The sequence below is a fragment of the Pararge aegeria genome, chromosome 18 (genome assembly GCF_905163445.1).
Source record: "Pararge aegeria chromosome 18, ilParAegt1.1, whole genome shotgun sequence".
Taxonomy (NCBI): domain Eukaryota; kingdom Metazoa; phylum Arthropoda; class Insecta; order Lepidoptera; family Nymphalidae; genus Pararge; species Pararge aegeria.
The window spans coordinates 4,002,061-4,024,840 of NC_053197.1; the positions used below are offsets into that span (position 1 = coordinate 4,002,061).

The following is a 22,780-nucleotide window of genomic DNA, read 5'->3' on the forward strand; positions in this document are numbered from 1 at the left end:
TTTGTGCAAGAACTCAGACAATAAGATCCGCCATGTTTAAATACCTCTTTTTCGCATTGTTTCTTTACACAAGTGTTGAAGCGTATGTAGGTATTATAGCTGAAGAGGAAAAACCAGCCAAGTTCGGTGAGTCATCTTTATTTTTACGTATGCCCGACTTTGGAGCAGCATGGTGGGCCTAAGCTCTATATTCCAACCATTTCGTGTGCTCTTTAAAATACACCAAGCGTCACAGCAATCGTCACCCCCAAAATACAAATTTTCTAGGACTCATGGACTTGCCCGCGTGCCCGCTAGTTAAACTTATTTTGTCAACTATTTTAAATAGAAATTTGAGTTTTTTATTAAATGAACTTATATATTTAACTCATATGCCATGTATAAAAAACTCTATAATCTTTTGGATGAATTTTCAGGATATAAATTTTAGGATACGACTCAATTGTTACAACAGGAAAAACTAGCGTTAAAAACATTTGCATAGTACTCTTTGATGGAGTGTGAGTAAAACCAATCAAAGTTAGCATAATGTACCTATACCTACTGAGGTACATATTTCTTAAGTGAAGATAAATTTTCTAAAAGTCACAAAGTAAATTTTTACCAAGGAAACTTTAAGGGCAATGTAGACATTTTAATAAATTAACAAACTTTTTAACTATGCCCCATTAATGTCAATGTATATAGGTACTCTTCTTCTTTTTGGTTTATTGGTTCTGCGCGCTGAGCGATTGAACCATTGTCAATTGCATATAGGTACTCGTAGATAATATAATATATTATTGGACCCACGCTTAGAGTAAGCGCCGCCAGCGCCATCTATGTTTTGATCCTCGAACTACGTCATGCGTACGTACGAACCTTTGTAACATTGTACATATGAAAAAATGAATCGGAAGTAACTTAGTTTTAGTTTTACAAAATATAGCTTTCCATTACTCACTTTTATATTGTGTGTTAAATTATTAAGAGGTATTTTTAATTGTCAAATTTTATTTTTTAGCTGATCAAGAAGGTTGCTACCTTTCTGATTACGATCGCATGCTACAATTCGATGTTCCTTTCACACCACAAGATGGCACTGCTTGTGTAAAGTATACTTGCAAGGATACTAAATTAATACATATCGAAGGGTAAGTTCCAGAACCTTAGCTAGATTCTCCTTTCTTTAAACCCAGTTCTACTTTCAAAACCATTTCTGCAAACATATTTGTTCGTTTTATCAGAACCTATATTGTTTTTTCGTCGTCTCGATCAAGATAAATTCTTTTTCTTCTTTAGGTACCTCTCCAAGTAGTGAAAGTTGGCAAACAGATTTTGATATTTCGCCTTGTCTATCAAGAGACTAAACAGCTGGGATCCCAGTCCACTCCTTGATTTTGCGCAACCAAGACATCCTCTTGCGACCGATCGGCCTATTCCGTGTAACTTTGGCCATAATTATCTGTCATTCCTGAGCACGTTTCAGAGAACTTTTTTCTCTATGACGGTTTTCAAAGTTCGCGCTGACAACCGACTCGTTACAAGACTTCCACATGGGTAATCTTTTGAATTTTAGCATGCACCGATAGACCCCTACTCGAAAGTTTCCAGAAGTTTGCTAAAACGAATCTAACGAGCACTAGGTATATTGATGGAGCTAAGTCTGTTTATTACAGAATACCGAGTAGCTTAGCTACCTTCCTGCATTATTATGGTTCCATCAGATTAACTTTATGTAATAGGTCTATATAGACGCGATGTCTATTTTACCCACGGAAAAAGAAGTCAAAACGAAAGTGCTTAAATCAAATCAAATTAAATCAAATAATTTATTTCAAATTAGGTACCTAACTGTACACTTTCTGAATGTCATACAAATCTGTCATTATTTCAATAATAATTTTTATTATTAGGTACATGAATTGGTTCAACTATTTGTAAATTTAGTTTAAAAAAAACAATATTACGATACAAAAATAATACATGACCAAAGTTTATAATTATTAAAATAAATTAGAAAGTGTAATTTAAGATCTGAGTAGTTCTGCGTATTAGACATACAAAATTTAATGGAAATGCTTAATAGATTCATTAGGTAAATAATAGCAAAGTATCTTACATGTTAATGGTATATAAGTTTTTTTTAAAGATTATATTTATAAAGATTTTGCAAAGTTGTTCCTGCTTTATTGTGAAGTGAAACTTCCTTGGAATCCTTTAAATTTCTTATTTATTTATTTGTTTATTTATTATTTATGTACCATAAATTGTGATTGTAAACATAAGATACATGAAGTGTACAAAGCAAAGCTTATCTTATAAGAGATCTCTTCCAACTACCCCAGGATGTGAGTAAGATGATTTAATTGGTCAAATAAAGGTACAAAATACTTCATACTTCATACTAAGGATATTTAATATATCTAAATAATAACAAAATTCTACATACTAATACAATAAAATTTGAATATACTATATATCCAAAAAAAATAAAAATAATATAATAAATATTTATATAATAAGTAAACTGTGATAAATATAGTTTAATTTTTTTTTTTTCAAATTAAAGATTTAAAACCCAACAAATGGATTTTTACAAAGTTGTTCCTACTTTTATGTGAAGTTAATCTTCTTTAAATCATTGTGATTTTAAACTCGATTAAAAGAAAATGCGTAACGATAAAGAAACAATCACATAAATCGATAGGATTAAAGCTTACTTTTATCTTATAATCCTGATACTCTACATCTCAATGTTTCGTAGGCTATTTTTCAGAATTTCACTTTTGCCTTGTGTGAATTGCGTAGGTTTTTTTTTTACCTGAATTTTTTTTCTGGGTATACAGCTGCATTTCTAAAGTTTGTGTTTTGGTTTATTTCAGATGCAGTGCTAAAGGAATATCCGATAATTGCGAAAGAACTCCCTCAGATTTGACCCAAGCATTCCCAGATTGCTGTGAAAAGGTCCGCTGCACTCTTCCCGATGGACGAATCATTGAAGTCTAATCATTCCAATCGCGGTCAGTGCAACAAAAGAATATGAATAAATAAATTATTCTATATTTCCATATTGGCTTTTACTTTTCTATTATTATAAACTTTCTACATCAATAATTGGTCTTATAACAGTGTAATCCACCCTTGGAACATTGTTAAAAGTATAGCACTACTTTTAAACCTGTTGATTTCATATATTTATATTTTTGTTTCTTATTTCTGCTTTATGTAATTTACTTACAAAGCAGATGACACACCTGATGGTACGTAGAACACAATTGTCGCAGGCTCCGCCCAAAATTTATAAGATTGTAAACTGTAAAATGATGTTGAAAAGAGAAATCTTCTGAGTTTCTAGCCGGCTCTTCTCAGTAGGATCTGCCTTAGTCACTACAAACGGACTGACTTGACGTTTCAGAAGTGCTTGTAAGCTGCGCCTACTTGAAATAAATTAATTTTGAATTTGAATTTGAACACTTTGTAAGGCATGCAAGGATCACATCCTGCAATGTGTCGCACTGGGTCTCATATTCATGTTATTACACCGGCAACCACGCCGTTCAGCCCGGAACACAGAAATGATGCTTGGCCGCAGAAAAAAGCAAGCCAATTCCCCGGACTTCGCCACGAAAAGCTATACTACTCCTAAAATGTTATATACTTATAAACTAAATTATGAGATGTGTTTTCGATCGAACTGAAATTATCTCTAATGAGAAGCTTTTATTTGACTGTAGATCTAGATTAGCTTTGCAACTTACAATAACCGATACCCAAGAATCACTGCTGCGACATGGTGGGTCTATACTCTATATCCCTTCTCTTTACTTAAAACCCAAGATGTGGGGTATCACAGATACTGACGATGATTATTTTTTAAATAATAATAATAAAAATAATCAGGTGGGCAATTTACTTGGACCGTCCAAGTAAATTGCCCACCTGATGGTAAGTTCCTAAAGAAAACCTTCGCCTATAAACGGGGGAACACTTCACAGGGCATGCAAGGATCACGTCCTGCAACATGCTGCTCTATGCCCATCTATTTAACGCGTTGGTGTTAAGCCTCATGTGCCTTTAATTACAACGGCAACGAAGCCCTTCAGACCCTAACACAGCATTGCAACAATGCTGCTTGGCGGAAGATAGCATGGCAATAGTTCTCGAGCTAGTTCGAGATCTGTCACAAAAAGCTATACAAGTACCAAAAACTGATATGATGAGATACTTAAGATTTTAATATCTTAAGAAGACTAAAACATTAGCAACATTTGCAACCGTCAGATGAACCATCTGACGGTTTTTTTTATCCAAATAGATCATAGAAATGGTAAAAAAAAACAAAATACAAAGAGAAACTAATTTAATTAAATAAATAATAACAATTTGGCGGCAAGATAGCTTCTTGAGTCGGAGTAATGACGGAAAGACTGTTCTATATTATAAAAACTTTGTATCAGATTTTATATTCGATGTATAGACACCTCAAATGCCTTGCATGAATTTCACCTTTATATTGAAAAGTTAACTTTTTTTTTTTAATCTTTCACCTGGATACAATAGAACCCAGGCGGGTGAAAATTACTCTTTTGGATTTCAGTCCATCTTCTATTATTGTGCTATTGTGGTTTGAAATTTGTACTCGTGTGATATCTTGTATGAAGTTTTTATAATATGGAAGAAGTATTTTCAGCATTATTTCCACCTCGAACTCTTATTAAAGGAACTCTATCCATATCTTACTATTAAAGGAGCACTTAAGTTACGTTGACAGGTTCGAAATTACTTTCTATTCTACTAAGACTATGTTAAACTTTTATATATATATGCTGTTATTTCAAACATACTTTAAAAGTTAAAGACTGATTTATTGCAACATTTATAATGCAAACTTATGTATTTGAAAAATTTCTTAAACTAAAACCATCTAAACTTAAATTATTTTCACAGTAGATTATTATTTGTAATTGAAATATTGACTTGTATAGTTTTCACTATAAAACACATTATTTGTTGTGTATCTGGATAACTATAACAACCACAAGAACTTATGCATAATGATAACAATAAAATAATTGTTATATAATAGTAAAAGTACAACAAGAAAGAAAACGTTTGAAACAAATAAAACTTTTTAAATAGATGGTCTCCGGTCTAGACAGAAGATTACTTAATTTATTTCCTGTTTTATACATTTTTCATCGTCGCCGAATGTATTGTCTTTGTTCCAGAAATGGCAGCACTAACAAATAAATTACGTGATTTAATAGCATAAAGCATTATTAAAAACGGCCAGATATTTTAACTTTGAAATTTATTAGTAAAGTTATCAGTACCATTTAGGAGATATGGACTGAACTGTCGTGAATTAAAAGTAATGTCTACTTCTAAATTTTGCATTGAAGTTATACATTTATTACATTATTTATTTCAAAATACGTATGTGGTTTGGTTGCGTGATTGGACCTGCTTTTAATCTTATCTTGTCCTATTTCACTTTGATTAAATTTACTTAAAATTTCGCGGTTTCTTTGTCTTCTATTCTGATTTCTTGTATTTCACCCTCAGTTATCCTTTTTTTTAAAGCGAAAGATCTTTTTATTCTCTTATCCTTAAAGATAACCAAAATTCCCATCTTCATTACAACTGTCAACAATAACAGCTTAGAGCTCCTAATTATATCTAAGAATCACTTCTATATCAAGTAGTTATCATCTTCACACTTGATATCAGGACAGCAGTGTGGGTAAGGTCTACTGACATCCGTCTCCGTGATGAAACAATTCTGGGAATCTGTGCTAACATAGGCGCATCTGAAATAGATAAGTAGAGACAATTAAGTAAAAGATCAAAAACTACAGGGCGAGAAAAGCTTAGTTAAAGAGAATTTGTAATAATAGTTTTGTATACATAATTAACTGCCTCGTTGGTAAGCATGTGCGACTACGGATCACTAGGTCCTCATTTCCAGGTCGGCCTCTATTTTTAGGTATTGGATTTTTCTTATAAGAGTTCCCACACCCATCCAATCGCTGGTGTTAACACCTTACCTCAGAGAGCACATTTAACCGTTGGTTTCAGTTATTATCACTGACGATACACAATATACAACGTGTAACTAAAATACGAAATACTTTGAAGGTTGTATAAGTATATTTCATAAGTAATCACCCTGTGCAAATATTAAATCAAAAGAAGATATAAGCATGGCGATAGTTCTCGAGATTGTTCGAGATCTGTCACAAAAAGCTATACAAGTAAAAAAAAAAGGATTTTTATTTTTCTATACAAAGAATTCAAAACATTTTAAATGTTTACCTATGCCAACCCTATTTAAGACAAAAGATTGTCACGTGCATAGTACCTACGCTACGCAACGCGTACCCAATGAAGTGACAGGGGTCACTCGATTTAAATTTTGCATGTAATGTTAGGGCTTTATATAATTTCTTTCAGTAAAATCTGTGACAGTGGGTTACGATATTAGGTGTTTCGGTTTCACAACTAAGGCTCAGAGGTAAATTATATACAGACAGTACATCGGAAGCTATACATTTTTGTATGTTTGTTATTTCAACATCATAATTATCATACTCAGACTGTTAATTCTTCTCTCTCTTATTCAGCGACGCAATTTCAATGAATAGACCGACAAAGATTTGCTTATCAAAAGTATTATATTCTATAAAGAAAACTGTAGAACTTACGAAGCATATTCGACTCTGTGTCGCGTGCATTCTATCCTGTAGCAATCGCCAAGTGGAGTCACCATAGAACCGAAGGGTATAACGTTATCGAGTTCTTCTATATAGCAACCCTCTTTGTGAGCTGTAACAAAAAAAGCATTGTTATTTCTATGACCACGTGGATTTTAATCAATATCAATCTATTAAAAGGCCCGGTTCTCCTCTCAGAATCAGAAGGGCTTAGGTCGTAGTCTACCACGCTGGCCAAGTGCTGATGGTAGTATACACATGTCTTTGAGAGTATTATGGAGCATGCTGGTTACATGATGACTTTCACCATTAAAATAAGAGGTATTTAATTGCTTTACCGATAGATGTGAATCTTGCTCGGACACCCAAAAGAGAAACTATCACTATCCTATTACTACTTTTTCACTAAACAAAAATTTAAGTTACAGATCACTACAAGAAGAATAATAAATCCCAAGGTTTTTTCAAGATCTAAATATCTTGGAGGATATGAAATAAAGTTAGAAACTATATAAAATTGTAATCTAATAACTGTCCAATCATTATTTTGTTTTATATAACATCAATAATTGCCAACAGACAGAGATATTCTATCTTGGTTGACAACTGAGGTTACATAATACAAAGTAAGAGTTTGGGTGGTATTACATGTTACGGAAATACAGAATAGAATAGCTGATAATGAGACATCGACGTCCAAGATGGATGCCCAAAAAAATATTAAAAAATAATGCTTTAAACTTCAAAATTTTGTGAGATAGTTGTGTTAAACTGTCTAAATCGATTCACACAAATTACCCCATTATTGAAAAAACTGGTGTTGAACATAACATAACAAAATATTGTACTACTTCCTTTAAGAAAAGCACAATATTTTAAATTAAAATAAAAAATTTGTTTCTCTAGAAATCCATTGAGTTATTTATAAAATTAATCATCATTATTATAAATAGGTATCATATTAATTATAATTTAAATTAAAATTATTTAACATAGTGCGAGCTACCAGCCAGATTCAACAAAATAATAGGATTTCCGATAAGTAAGCTATCGATTATGGAAAATATTGGAATAAATGAATTTTAATCAGTTTGGAATTATATGAAGCTTAAATGAGATCTATTTATATTTGTCTTTAGCGGAATCTTCCTAATACTCTTATAATAGAAATATTTTAGCGATATTTTACATAAGACTACAGCTACACAATAAATATAATCGCTGTTCTATTTGGAGTTCACTAGGTAATTAACTTTTAACTTTCATGTAATCGTTTATGTTACTAAGAGACAAAAGTTAGGAGATGTTGATTTTACAACACAATTTGTTTAGCAATTGTGCTTTGTAAATGGTCGGAATCTAAGCAAAATATTCGTATCCTAAAGCGTAGTTTGATACATTTTTGGAAGATCTTTAAACGCAACAACACCTTTTAAATCACGAGAGAGAAAAAAAAATAAACAACATCGCACAAATTTCTCCTTTTGGCCTTGATTATAACAAATTAAAGAAAAAAACTGGAAAGCTATAAAAAGATCTGGCAACTCGTCCTGATTACGCACAGGTCTTTTTTTCACGTGAGACTAAAATACTAATAAACTATTCTATGTACCTACATGCCGTCATGTATCTTACCATAATAGTGCTTACCATCATGTCGAACGATATACGAATGTATATCATCACATTTAAATACATTACATTCGATAAAGTGTAACATATTATAGGCTGTCGATTAAGCGGTTTGGTCTTTAAGTATATAAATGAATCGAGTCATGTCTCTATATTATAATAAATAATTATGTTAATAAATATCGCTAGTAAAATTGGCGATACGAATCCAAACCGGACATGATCTAAATACCTTTGGGTGGCAAAAATAATACCCAGAGAATGCGATTCAATCCGTTTTTTATGATATCGATGAACTCGTCAATAATGCAACGACCTTGCTGTCTCAGCACCTAACGGGTTATTAATATTGTGTGTTTCCCAAAATTCCTCGGCCTAGTATGTATCATTTGATTATGTTCATATTTCGTTGAAACGGATGTGACAGTGTCGGCTTTGGAGAATTGAGCCTTTTTAAGAGGAAGGTGCTTATTGCGTTATGAGCCATTTGTTATATTGTTAAAGAGATAAGTATTTGATTAACAAGTAAGAATAAGGAAATTATTATGACCTGACGATGCCCAATCGGATGGGTGGTCAACACTTTGGTCGAAAGATTTGAGGCATCTGTAGCCTTAGTACATGATTTGCACGTTCGCAACCGAGGAGTCGTTTCCGAGTATTAAACTCTCCATCGTTTTGATTAAAATGGTCCTAAGATCGCTTTAGAGTCACAAATCCGGGATTTTTGTTTTATAAAAAGACCGAGATAAAGAATTGTAGTTTGGTAGGCAGTTGTTCCCACTCAAAAACACAGCGCTCACAGGTATACAAAGGCAGTCGTCAAGATCTTCTTTAAGAGGGAGACTTCAGTCGTGCTCCAACCGTCTGTGCCCGTCTCTTCTGCCGCTGATCGGATCAGAGTTCACTTCCTCTCTCAACAGGACCTTCTTCTCCCTATCCGTTTGGTGCCATCACATACTCGCAGGAGATGCCGTAATTCTTTTTACGTTAACAACTGCAGTTTCATTTACAGCTATCAGTCTATGCTATGCATCTACAGCTGGTTCATAATACGCCATTGATTTCCTGGAAGCAATCGCTATGTAGCGATAAGGCCGCCACATTTTACCCTTAATTTTTTTCTGTGTTGTGTACTCTATAAGTATATGCATTAATTCACTCATTTATTCAGTTCAATTTCATCATCAGATCAGATTCATTGTAGATATCGTTATGAGGTGTACCAAAGTCCAAACAATACCAATAACTTGCAATTCAACCAAAACACGCTAAAACAATTTAAATATACAAAAACCTTGTTAAAACATAGTGAACACTCATTATCAGTTAAGCAGATATCAATAATTGTTCGACCCCAGGGTTAAGGCGTTATCTCGATACCGAATAAGAAATACAAAACACGACCTTCCAATCTGTTTACAAACTGGGACCTTGACCCGCGGAAGAAGGATTTTTGCAGATTTACAATCCGTAAATTAAAAAATAAAGGATGTGGTATAGTTCGTACGTTCTTTTATTTGGTCTAAGAAGAAGCCCACAAGAAACCAAGTGGGTGAATATTACTTACTTATCTAATAAAAAATAGTACAAATCTGTCTATTTTCTTTCGGTTTTATATAAATTTTTGTTCTATTATTAGTTACTTTCATTAACATTATTATCGTCATCAGACAGGCAGACAGGCAAAAACTATAAAAAGTTGTGATTGGGTGATCCCATATAATATTATGAGTTCAATTTATGAGACAGCTGTTAATTAAAAAATCACAAAGACACTTAAAAAACTATGTTCCTTCTTGAATTAGGTGAAAACAAAAATCTCCCAGTACAAAAAAAAAGGCATTTAAAAACGACATTATGTTCGTAATTAGCATAGATTGTGGTCTAATAACTAAATTCTAATGCAAATCGATTACGTTTTTTGCCCCAGTGGCGCCAAAACGTAGACATTTTATTTTTTCTGTATAGTATTTTTTTTAACAATTTGTCTTATTAATATGCAAATATAGTTTTATTGTTGCTGTATGGACGTCCGCGTGGAAAGCATTCCGCGCGTTGTTTTAAATCAAAATGGCGCCTATGTGGCGGTGCTCTCAGTTGACAATTAGGTATCATTTAGTTGATTGAAAAGTCGTACTGGCGCCATCCTTTTTGTTAATCAATAACATCTCTACATCTAGAAAAGCGGTAATAGGCTATTGGTTAGGACTTCGGCTTCTTTTCGGGGTACCGAGTTCGAAACCCGGCACGCAACTCCAACTTTTTGGAGTTATGTGCGTTTTTAATTTAAGCAATTAAATATCGATATGAGAAAACCTGCATTCCCGAGAGTTCCCCATAATGTTACCAAGGACGTGTGAAGTCTACCAATCGTCACTTGGCCAGCATGATGGACTACAGCCCTTCTCAGTCTGAGATTCACCTACCCGTGCCCTATAGTGGGCCGTTGATGGGTTAATTAACGTTAATAAGTTGATAGCGAGGGGCTATATTCGTTATATTCGTTACACTAAAAGTTACTGACTGTAAACTGAGTTGGTAAGGAATGGTGCTTTCTAAGTAGAGAGATTTTTACGCGATATCGTACCGGAACGACTTTGTCACTAGGGTGGTAAATAGTAACGCCCGACTCTTATTGGATATTGGATAGAAGCAGGCGTTACTTTGCGGAAATCCATGATATATTATCAAAATTAAGCTTAATTTTGATAATATGCCCGACTCTTACCTAACAATAGCTGTAAATCAAAAAAAACATAAGTAAGGAAGTTGAATTACACATATATAATACGGTTTTATTGCGACTACGAATAGTTTCTTAGATTAGACAAAGGTCGTCTCAGGTCACGGTGAGATAGGTACTCAACGATAATATTGTATGCCCTTTTCATCGAAATAAAATATGAGGTAAGTAAATACTTATTTCAAGTAATATCAACATGGTTATGACTTTTGCTTCAAAAGGTCACTTGTTTCACGGCACCGACGCCGTTTGATGGTCGGCAGTTCTATTTTTAAGGGCCCACCTTATCTTAGTTAAGTATTTTTTTTCTTGCTCCATAGAACAAGAAGAGATAGAGATAAGTTCAAGATGTACTTTCTTAAATTAAATCTTTATATATGCCTCTCATTGTTAACATGTTTTACTTATTTTCACTTTGTATTGTGTTTAAATCCACGAATCAGCACTGGGCCAGCATGGTGGACTACGGCCTTAAACCCTTCTTATTGTGGGAGACCCAGTGGGCCGGTAATGAGTTGATATGATGATGATGATTGTGTTTAAATAGAACCTTGAAAGCTTTGCAGTACGTAATAAAAGATCGTTTATTTTTTTAGTATTCAGTATAAACTTCAACATGATTCCTGAAGCCTCAACGACGACTGGACGAACGATTACGAGAAGGAACCCCAAAAAAACAATTACCAAGTGCATAATGTGTCATATTATCAAATGAAAGGAATCCTTTTGAAAAATACAATTACATTTTTTATTACGATTTTATAACATTTTTACAGTATCTAAAAAAAAAATTTTCTCAGAACCCTTTTTACGCGAGTTTTACTGATTATTTAACATGGCAAAAATGGATATTTATTGTTAAACAAAATAATTCAAAAACATCATAATTTCTAAAATCACATGAATCAAATTTATAAAACAGTATAGTTATAAGATATATTTTGGATAAAATATATGTTGGTGGGCTTTTATGATTAAGTAAAATGTTATTGATAAAAACTGTCACTAAGCTTGACATGCTCTCAGAAGTGGCGCCGTGGTAGTTGCTAATTTTCTAACTCTTACCTCAAACTTAGGATTCCATGACAGGAAAACCTAACAATTATGTTTGGTTCGGTTCGAAAATTCTCGTGAATTATGTCCCATAGTCGAATTTCTACTAATTCGCATCAAAGGTCGCCCCTTAATAAAATTATATTATAAATAATCATTTAATAGAACTTAGTACAGGTTGTGTTATAAACCGGAAATTTATAGAGCGCCTATAGGAAGTATTTAAATAACTATTATAAATAAATACGTAAATAGTTGTAATTTTCATAACTTTAGAACTGTATTTCCATAGTTTAAGAACGATATTTAACCGTCGCGCGGTATTTTGCGTTAATATTAAATGCGGTTTGTGTATACTACGCTGCTCAGAAGACAAGAGACAAATCGCATGTTTGTCAAATTAAGTTATTAGTGATAATAATGAATCTTATGAAGCGGTATTAACTCAGGGTCATAAACTAGTGTGTTAGGTAATTCAACTTTTTCTTCAAAACACTAAAAGGAGCGCTAACAGTTAATAACATGCCTTAAAATACTTACATAAAAATAATGTATATGTATTGTTTAATTAGATTTTAGTTTTCATTATTTAAATTCACAACTGTGTCTAACATCGCTAGTGCGCGTTTATGTTTGGAAATGTTATTTTGAAACGAAGAAATAATAGTATTAAAGGTTATTATTTATGTACAAAAGTCGAAAATTAATAAGTTTATACTCCATTTTAATATAAATAAGAAAGAACTTCCTCTTTGTACTCTGAGAGCAGTATACCGGACTTTACTCGCGTCTTCGGAAAGACTGTGAAAGCTCTGATAGAGCTGGAGCCGTAGCCATTGAAAACTCTCTTTTTTCACAGTTTCTCTACCACAATCGATTAAGAGGGCAGATTCTACAGACAAGGAACCGGCAAGAATCTCAGCAGTTGCTATTTTATCCTAATCCCTCTCACCCTCTTATATCATAGAAGAAAGCTGTGTCCGGTTGTGGAACATTAATAGACTGGGAATTATGTAGATCTTAAAATTGAAATCAGTTCCATTCTGTCTAAAACTGGTGTAAACATAGTAATATATTAAACCGAATTTAATATTACCTATCAATATAACTTACTCTGAGAGTTTCCAATTTTTCAAGTTAAACCTAACTTTTCTAGCATTTTAGGACATGTATAATTTGTGCAAAAATAAAAAATAAATGATGTTCTTCAATCAATCATTGAGAAAGCTAAACCGATTTTGCATTTATTTTTAACATGAACTGTAATAGTCCAAATAAGGTATTTAAACAACGGAAATTAAAAAAAAACCAAGAATCTATTTTTTTATTTAGGTGTCAATTTTTTTTCTTACAGATAAAAAATAGAACTCACCATGCTCCCTAGGTTTCACAGGTAGCCTCGATCCTTGCCATACAGCTCCGCTCGCGAGCCCGACAATCGTCATAATACACACAATCCTCGACACCATTTCCAAAAATTCTCGACAAGGTCTCTCCGTAAAGATACGCAAGCACACTGACCATTGACTTATCAGCCACTTGTTTTTATTCAAACTCGGCTGCCCACAGACTATCGACAATGTTTACGTTTCAACTTTATTCATCTTATCACTATTCACTGTTAAGCGTATGCGAATATTCGTAAACAAGACATAAATAAATTCGAACGTTGAATAACAGTGACATAAAACAGATTATATAAGCCTATAAATGTGACATTTATTTATATGAAATTATTCATTTGTTTTTTTTATGTAATCAACTTATAATGATAAATCATTTAAGTACTTAAAGTTTATATTGTATTCTATGAATAATGATTTATTGAAATAAATAAGTAAGCGAAAGTATTTAATAATGAAGCGTAATAATAGTTTATTCTTTCCATTATTATTTTATTAAAAAAAATTAACAAGTAGAGTTGGAACATGGTGTCAAGGAAGCTAGTGTAATTTATTCATATTTTTATTCAAAACATAGTAATATCGATCGTATTGCCTTGTTTTCTAATAAATAATATTGTTAAATTGGATTTCCTAATACGTATTAGCAATAAATTATTAATTTTGATTTATAAATTACATTTACATGTTTATTAGAGTAATATCGTTTCTGACTGTTAAAATATGTGTTATTTCATAGCAAGTGTGGTATTTATTATGCCTATCTTGATTACAAAATATATTTTTAGATTATTTTCGATAAAAAAAATATTATACATATATAAAGCTAACTTTGATCTTTACTTGAGATTGCCGATAGTTTTTATCAATTGATAACGCCTTCAGTTATAAAAAGTTGTACACAATGTAAAGTCGGAACCTTGAGCAAATATCCGCCTACACTACCGATTTAAGGAGTATCTGATTAGCTGATATAGGCTTGAGGAGTGGCTACTATCAAATATTACGATAGAATTATTAATGTTTATTAATGTTTAAAATTCCCCCAATGGGAAGGAGTTTAGGCCGTAGTCCACAACGTTGGCCCAGTGCGGATTGGTGCGCTTGTCACACCTTCGAGAACACTATGGTGTACTCTCAAGCATGCAAGTTTCCTCACAACGACGATCGAAGTGATGTCTGAGAACTTTCAAAACAGTAAAAAGGTAATCAAATATATACTAACATTTAGTGTGTTTAAATAAGATAAACAGAATATAACATAGGGTAGAGTGACAAATTTGCGTTAGAACGAGTTAATTTTATGTGAATGAACTCTTGATCTTGCAAACTATAAAATATATAAGATGAATAAATATACTACGACAATACACACATTACCGTCTAGCCCCAAAGTAAGCGTAGTTTGTGTTATGGTTACTAGATGACTGATGAATATTTTTTATGAAAAATATACATAAATACTTATTAATATAATACAGATAAACGTCCAGGCACTGAAAAAACATTCATGTTCATCACACAAACATTCTCCCGTTTTGGAAATCAAACCCGCAGCCTTGGACTCAGAAAGCACGCTGCCCACTGTGCCAATCGGTAGTCATAATAAAAGCCACAATAATTGATTATATAGCAATACACTACACGTTTAACCAAGACCGAAAAAGTTTCTTCTAAAAAGTTGCTATTTTTGTTCGACCCGAAACCCATTCTTCATACGTCTACGGGTGGCCTTATGAAGGACGCGTCTTTGGAATGTGTGTGCTCATGGGGTTTACTCGTGATTCATCACGTTGATGTAAACAAACGTCACTTTTATTGCCAGCTGCCGTCGAGATCCGCGTGCTAACACGCTTAGCGCGGGGAATGAGAAATTTTTCGTGGTTTTTGCATATTTTTGCCAATCTGAGTAATTATAATCTGCATAGTGTGCTAAAGACCTACTAAAATCGAAGTTAATGCGATATGCTTGACCTGCACACTGCTATTTAAGTTTGACTGATATCATCATCATCATTCCAACCGATTGACGTCCACTGCTGGACATACTCGTAGGTCTTTTGTAGGAAGTTCCACAATCCACGGTCCTGGGCCGCTTGCCTCCAGCGACCTAACTTGCTCAGCTACCGCATTCAAATCTTGCATTTTGTATGAACAAGCAGTTAGCAGCAGTCGAAAAAAGAATATAGAAGTTCATTGAACTTATAATAATAGTAACTCGAATGGTTTTTTTTCAGTTTTCGTACTATCGCTTAACCACACGGAAAGGCAGATTTGGTGTAAAGACAATAATTAACAGCGTTTGACCAAACTAACAGGTTTCAAAAATGGAGCAGGTACTATGTTCGACTATGTATGTATTTTTGGTCACATTTTTGTAACCAAGACAGGGTCTGTTGATAAGGACCCATGGAAATGGAAGGGAAATCCTCAACCTTTATTGCCACATAGAGACTCGTAGACAGCATGTGCGTTGAACTCTTTTAAATGAAATAAAATCTAAAAATGATTCAGTTGTTTGAGTCTCAGAGTCATAAAAGTGAGTTTTTTTTTTTTTATTATTTTTTATTTATAAATTTGCAAATTATTCTTCGCCTTTACTCAAACCCTAAATGTCCCAGTTACAAAGCTACAACACACATTGATACGCCAGAGTTCGAAAATTTCGTTCTTTCCAGTCTAGTGTTTTTGAGTGATGTAAAAACAAACATAATGTGAGCAATTTAAATATCACTTGCTTTAAACAGTGAAGGAAAACATCGTGAGGAAACCTGCATGCCTAAGAGTTCTCCATAATATTCTTAGAGTGTAAAGATTACCACAACGCACTTGGCCCGCGTGTTAGACTAAGGCTTAAACCCTTCTTGTTCCGAGAGGAAACCTGTGCCCTGTAGTTGGCCGGTAATGATGATGATAAACAAACAAATAAACAGATAAACAATAAATTGTAGCAGGGATTAAAATACCCCGAACTACTTATTAATACAGTTATAGCGTGGGACGTAAGATGTTTATATGGCTGTTTTAACCGTTTTAATAACGTAATAAACGTTTTATTTTTACGTTTATTACTATGTTAGTTATCGTAGTGTTGTGTTCGACCAAAATTTTGTGTCTTTCACATACCGAGTAGGGACTTCTGATATTGCTTTGCAAGTGACAAAATTAAAAAAAAGGTATCTCCCCGAGGACCAAAATAAATAAAAACAACACTCACATATACTTAATATTAGTATTTTTAATTTGGTTAAAGTTGTTATTTGTGTATTTCATATTACTATTTCCAATGCTACTATAATCTTCTTGTTTTTTTTTTCTTTTATTTTGCTGGTTTGGAGGAGGCTTTTTAGCGATAAGGCCGCCCATTGTACCTTTGTATTATATATTGTGTTATTATTTATAATTTTCTTGTTCTAGGTGTACAATAGTGTATATTTATGTTAGTTCATTTAACGAAAATTTAAGAGAAAAGTGAAATGGTAACCTGTAAGCAATGAATCGCAAACATTTAATAAGTACAATTTTTAATTGGTGAAAACCCCTGTTTATCTAGTGATGATACCTGTAGTACTTTAGACTTTGGCCTTCTATTCGAGCGCACCGAGTTTGAAGCCCGGCATGCACCGCTAACATTTCGGAGTTAGCTTAAATTTATGAAATTAAAATATCACTTGATTTAACGGTGAAGGAAAACATCGTATGGAAACCAGAATGAGTTTTCTATAATGTACTAGGCTAAAGGCTAGAGAAGTCTTCTCCTCTTAACCTGTATTTGGCAACGTGGAGTACGACCCGAACCATCCTCATTCAGCGAGGTAACCCGTACCCTATGTTGGGCCAATCATGGATTGATAATAATGACTATCAAAGCAAAGTAGCACGTTCGAGTACAGGTCGGAAGAACCTGGTATTCTTTCTCAGTCGGAAGTTTGTAATCTGGCGGTGATTCACTTCTTTCCCTCGGAGAGCACATTTAGCTATCGATCTTGCGCCTGATCTCTTTACGGTCGTGTCGGATCTGCCGTTCCATGCGACTACAAACGTGAGGGGATAGAGAATGCACCTGTGTTTGTAAAAACGCTTATGCACTATACTATCTCCCGCGTAGCTAGAAATCGATCTGGGAAACTGTTTTTACACATAGTCGCAGATTAGATAATTATTAATTGATGGACCACCTAAATGCAGCACAACCTGACGAAAAACCATCGTCTAGCAAGCAACAGTTCCCATGTCATGCTAGGAACACATCCTGCAAAGTGTTGCCCTGTGTCCATCAACCTGAGGCGTAGGTGTTCAATTACTCCAGCAACCACGCCTTTCAGACCGGAACACAGCATTGCTACCATGCTGCCGCAGAAATTAGCATGGTGGTACACGAGCCACCAATCCGCACTGGGCGAGCGTGGTGGACTACGGCCTTATTCCCTTCTCATCTCATAAAATAAATAGATAAATATACTATACTAAACTAAATAATAAATAAATAAATATACTAAAGTATATTTATTTATTTATTTATTTATTTATTTATTTTATTAAATCACCCACTACAAGCCACGGGTCTCCTCCCACGATGAGAAGGGAATAAGGCCATAGTCCAGCTGGCCCAGTGTGGATTGGTGGCTCGTCCGAAAAAGTACTAACTTTCCCGGACGAGCTCCGTCACAAAAAGCTCTGTACTACTAAAAATCCGATATGTTTTGTCATCATTAACACTGTGCTTATATAGATATCTGATAGAAAGCGATTAAAGCTAGCAAATGAGCTTTATGTTTTACAGACTTCGTTCTTAATCTGGTAAGGCCACTAAAATCACAAACCTGCTTATAGCCTGTCGACTGCAGCGATGAAAAAAAGAGAAATTTTCGAAATCTTGTTACCATATTTTACGCCGACGCAATACTATATGTGGAATTAAAGAATTCATATCCTTTCTAATTTTATGGTTTTTTTATCGTGGTGGTGGTGGTGGTGAAAGGTATCCTTAGATGGATTACAAAGAAATGTGGTAACCCGGACGAGGACCAAATAAATTTTGTTTAGTAATTAATTCGTGCGCCACACGCCAGTAAAGCCCCCAGTTAGTATGATTTTTACACGCTTTATGAGCGATCTAAGTGTGACCTTTATCGTTATATTTCAACGTGTTAACAAAAAAATATATAGTGTATTACATAATTAAACCTTCCTCATGAATCACTCGGTCTATAACTAAAAACAAAATGAAAATCCGTTCGGTAGTTTTTGAGTTTTTTGCGCACAACCAAACAGACATGAGTTATACTTTTATAATTAAAGAATTGTTAATTGTTGCATTATTTATTATGCAAGTTTTTATTCTTTTAATTAATAACGTAGAGTAAGAGGCGTTCATTGAACTTAAGTAAAACAAAATACGCACCAAAAGTATTCAGCTATAACATACTAGCAGTTTCCCACGTTCTTTGGCTGCGCTTATTAAGGTTTTTTACAAACCCGTGGAAACCGATGGTTTTTCTTAGATGAAAAGCCTATCCAATCGCCTTCCGTTAAACGAACTCAATGCCAAAAATCAAGTTGATTGGTTGTTTAATCAGGGTGTTACGAAAAGACAGACCAACATACTCGCTTTATAACGTAAATATGGTTATTATAACATATTATTGTTGAAACGTATTAAGAGCGTTAAACCCAAACAAGCTTTTGCGCTTAATCCGTGAAAAAATCAACAAAAAATACGCATTTCGATGTCTTGCTCCTTTTCTGGCTCCCCGTTCCTCGTAAATAAATAAACAATTTCACAAACAGGCAAGATCCGGGTCGAATTAGCGAAAACACAAGGGCAAAGACCCAAACGACCCAAATAAGAAAGCGTGTCCGGTTCGCAACGTCTATACTTGCTAAAATTCCTCCTGCACGGCTAACATCATCAGGAGTCAATTATCTCCCCGGGGAAAGGATAAAAATTAATCTTCTCCTACAGCTTTATCTACTCTCAGAGTACTGGCGCACAAGTAGAAATAATATAAACGGGGGTAAACTTCTCACCATGATAACATGTTTATTTTTTTAACTAACTCTTGACAGTGACTCTGCACTGGTGGTAAATGATGATGCAGTCTTAGACGGTAGCGGGCTAAACTGTCAAAGGTATGGCAGTTATATTAACCCTACAATCCTGATCGGTTTCAAATTCAAATTCAAAATCAAAATTTCTTTATTCATGTAGGCCTATCACAGGCACTTATGAAGCGTTCATACATAATTGTTTACATAATTGTAACGGGATGGTGATAACTTCGTTCGCCAACTTAAATCTAAAGCTACGAGGGTTCCAAACGCGCCCTGGTCTAAGAAGAGCCCACAACAAGCTTAGCCGGGTAAATTAATTTTTTTGTTATCACCATCTTCCAGTAAATTTAAATTAAGCTATGAAGCTAGAGCAATTCACACCCAAGCTTTTTTATCGTTTAAATAATCCTTAATGTTATAATAGGATTTTTCTGTAAGCTTACGTTTTATATAAACTTTGAACTTATTTTCGCAACATCGTACCGGAACGCTAAAATCACTCGGTAGGGACGTTTATACCCAGCTAAGTTTTTGAGCGCTCTTCTTAGACAAAGGCGCGTTGGGAACCTTCCTAGCTTTAGTTTTAAGTTAAGGAATGTAGTTATCGCCATCACCTAACTTTGATTGTGACTATATGAATGAAAACTTCATAAGTGCCGTGCCTGTGATAGGTATACACGAATAAAACATTTTTGAATTTTTTAAAATATAGATGTTATACCAAACGTTCCAGAATTTCTGTCATCGTTCGTAAGGGGTGTGCATCAAATTTGTTAACACGAAACTTGCATTTATAAAAAGGTATATATATCAAAAATTTTATTAGTGTTGTTGTAAATACACAAATAATGACGAATCATAATTCGATGAACAAAGATTCGAAGAGTTACTCATATATGTTTGATCGTGACTCTTATGTAAAAAAGATACTATAGGCAATAAGTATATGTACTGTAGGTGATATGTATGAAAAGATATCCATGATGATCCAATACCGCAGGTACTAACGAAGTGAAACATATGAATTTAAAATTTAAAAAACCCCTGACTTTCAATATCGTGCACATTATTGAACAAGTCAAGCCCCTTCATTTGATACCCATAGTAAGGAAGGTATGGAAAAAAAGTTACCATTTTTTGGTGGCGGCCATCTTGGATTTACAAAAAATAGTATTGTACTAGTCAAGCCTTACATTTGATACCCATATTCAGGGAGTGGTGAACAAATATAACTGCCATTTTGTGACGGCGTCCATCTTTGGCCGATTTTCATCAAACATATTTAAGAACACTCCCGACTTATTCACTTTTCAAGCAGAAAAAGCCAGAATCAAAATTATTCGGTTGAACGCTTCTATGCTACAGACACACGCACACGCGTCTATCTTATAACAACCCGTTCTTTTTGCATCAAGGGTTACAGAATAACGACGTAGTTAGAAATGTCATTACTAATTGTATTACCTAACTACTAAGAAGACAATTTATTTAGTACTTAATGTCAACACAATCTCTAACACCATTTAAAAAGTTAAAATACAATAATACCCTGCGTCAAGAGACGAATAAGGAAATCACTCAGAGATTTCCATGTAAATAAAATAACGCCTAATAATAATGCAAATCGTTTCTTCTGGTATGTTCGCTTCTATGGTAATAGAGATTGTATCTAGGTAAAAGAAACATAGATTCTTAGTTGCCCACTCTTGATAAGTTTTATATTATTTATAAAATCAGTATACAAATGCATATAATAATTAAGTTTAAGTTTAAGTTAAAGTTAAGTTTAAGTTAAAGTTAAGTTTAAGTTGCATAGCTACCTGGCACGCGCTGTAGCTTTTCGGAGCTATTAGCAATTGATTAAACGGGGAAAGATAACATCGTGAGGAAACATGGGTTTCTGAGAGTTCTCTATAATGTTCTCAAAGGTGTCTGAAGTCTAAGGCCTTAAGCCCTTCTTATTCGGTGAGAGGATACCCGTCATGGCACGAGTATTCTCTCTCAGAACGGGAAGGGTAAGCTGGTAATTGGTTGAAGATGATGGTCTGATTACTGGGAACGACGGCTTAAAGTGCTCTCCTTGCCACGGGGTGGAAAACTACAATTTACAAACCGAACTCAATAGCTTATCTTAGTACCTACCCGCTAAACGCTGATTACTTCCAGGATTCTCTATGACAACAAACATGCGTGAAATGTGCCTATTCTATGTTAAAAATACAATATGGCTATTAGTGGCGCCTTCCTTATTTTAATATACATTAATTGCCGAAAAATTCATCGATTTCAATATTATAATAAAAAGTCTAGCCAAAAGAATGCCGAAACATTGTGCTCGGATAAATACAGAATTTAACACGCCTATGGTAAAATAATCCGAACTAGTTTTCTAATTAAAAAGTAATAGGCTGCGACCTTTACGTAATTAAAAACCGAATTCCATCGTCGTCAACGTCTTTTCTTTTATTTTCCTCTGTATTTGAAGGTCTGTCGACATTATGGTAAAAACCCCTTCTGTTTTAAATCTGTTTGTTTGTTAAGGCTATAGCTAAGTTACGCAACGAAATAGAATTCGTTGACCAGTATACATGCTTAAGTAAATTTACCATAAGCAAAAGGAAATTGACGGCAGAATAAGCAGTGCTAAGGAAAGATTTTTGTCTCTGAAGCCTAAAGTATTCAAACAATGCCAACCTACGCTTATGTTTAACCAACGACTCAAGTTCTACGAGCAAAGTACCAAGATTTAAAAAAAATGCAGATAAGTATTCTAAACATCAAGTTGCGGGACCAAATCAAGCTAACAAGCACAAGAAAACATTAAAATTGCGGATGTCACCAATACAATAAAAAACGTGAATAGAGCTGGAAGAATAAGTATTAGGACAAATAATTGTTTAAAATATGTCACCATGTGGTATCTACGCAAAAGAAACAACAGAAAAGAATGTACTTGGCGTACATTTAAATTAGATTGGAAGATAAACAAAAAAAAAATTCTAAAATAAATATAAGAAAATCACCTGAAAATATTAGTATAGTACAAATGTTAGTAAAAAGGTTACAGGGCTACAGTGCAGGCGTAGAGTACTCACACTTAGAAAACTGGAAATAAACATTTTTTTCTCCGTAAATGTGGGAATACCCTAAAATACCTTCTTACTACGTCGATAATAACAAACTGACGATATCACGAG

At 34.0% G+C, this 22,780-nt stretch overlaps 2 protein-coding genes across 2 annotated transcripts; one reads left to right on the forward strand and one right to left on the reverse strand.

Moving 5' to 3' along the window:
- On the forward strand, positions 1 to 3,052 carry LOC120631568. Its single transcript, XM_039901202.1, has 3 exons — positions 1 to 126; positions 1,004 to 1,133; positions 2,865 to 3,052. Exons 1-3 carry the CDS (start codon positions 33 to 35, stop codon positions 2,986 to 2,988), a joined length of 348 nt encoding a protein of 115 aa, XP_039757136.1. The 5' UTR covers positions 1 to 32; the 3' UTR covers positions 2,989 to 3,052.
- A 1,273-nt stretch (positions 3,053 to 4,325) lies between these two features.
- On the reverse strand, positions 4,326 to 13,663 carry LOC120631691. Its single transcript, XM_039901365.1, has 3 exons — positions 13,499 to 13,663; positions 6,687 to 6,807; positions 4,326 to 5,792 (listed from the first exon to the last, which is right to left on the reverse strand). Exons 1-3 carry the CDS (start codon positions 13,593 to 13,595, stop codon positions 5,675 to 5,677), a joined length of 336 nt encoding a protein of 111 aa, XP_039757299.1. The 5' UTR covers positions 13,596 to 13,663; the 3' UTR covers positions 4,326 to 5,674.
- Between the last annotated feature and the right edge of the window lie 9,117 nt (positions 13,664 to 22,780).

Excerpts from the sequence above, each read along its gene's own strand:
- LOC120631568 (XM_039901202.1), top strand. The coding sequence starts at position 33 with ATGTTTAAATACCTCTTTTTCGCATTGTTTCTTTACACAAGTGTTGAA. Across the intron at positions 127-1,003 it reads GGAAAAACCAGCCAAGTTCG|CTGATCAAGAAGGTTGCTAC; the intron begins GTGAGTCATCTT and ends TTTATTTTTTAG. Across the intron at positions 1,134-2,864 it reads AAATTAATACATATCGAAGG|ATGCAGTGCTAAAGGAATAT; the intron begins GTAAGTTCCAGA and ends GGTTTATTTCAG.
- LOC120631691 (XM_039901365.1), bottom strand. The coding sequence starts at position 13,595 with ATGGTGTCGAGGATTGTGTGTATTATGACGATTGTCGGGCTCGCGAGC. Across the intron at positions 6,808-13,498 it reads TGTGAAACCTAGGGAGCATG|CTCACAAAGAGGGTTGCTAT; the intron begins GTGAGTTCTATT and ends TTTTTGTTACAG. Across the intron at positions 5,793-6,686 it reads CACAGAGTCGAATATGCTTC|ATGCGCCTATGTTAGCACAG; the intron begins GTAAGTTCTACA and ends TATCTATTTCAG.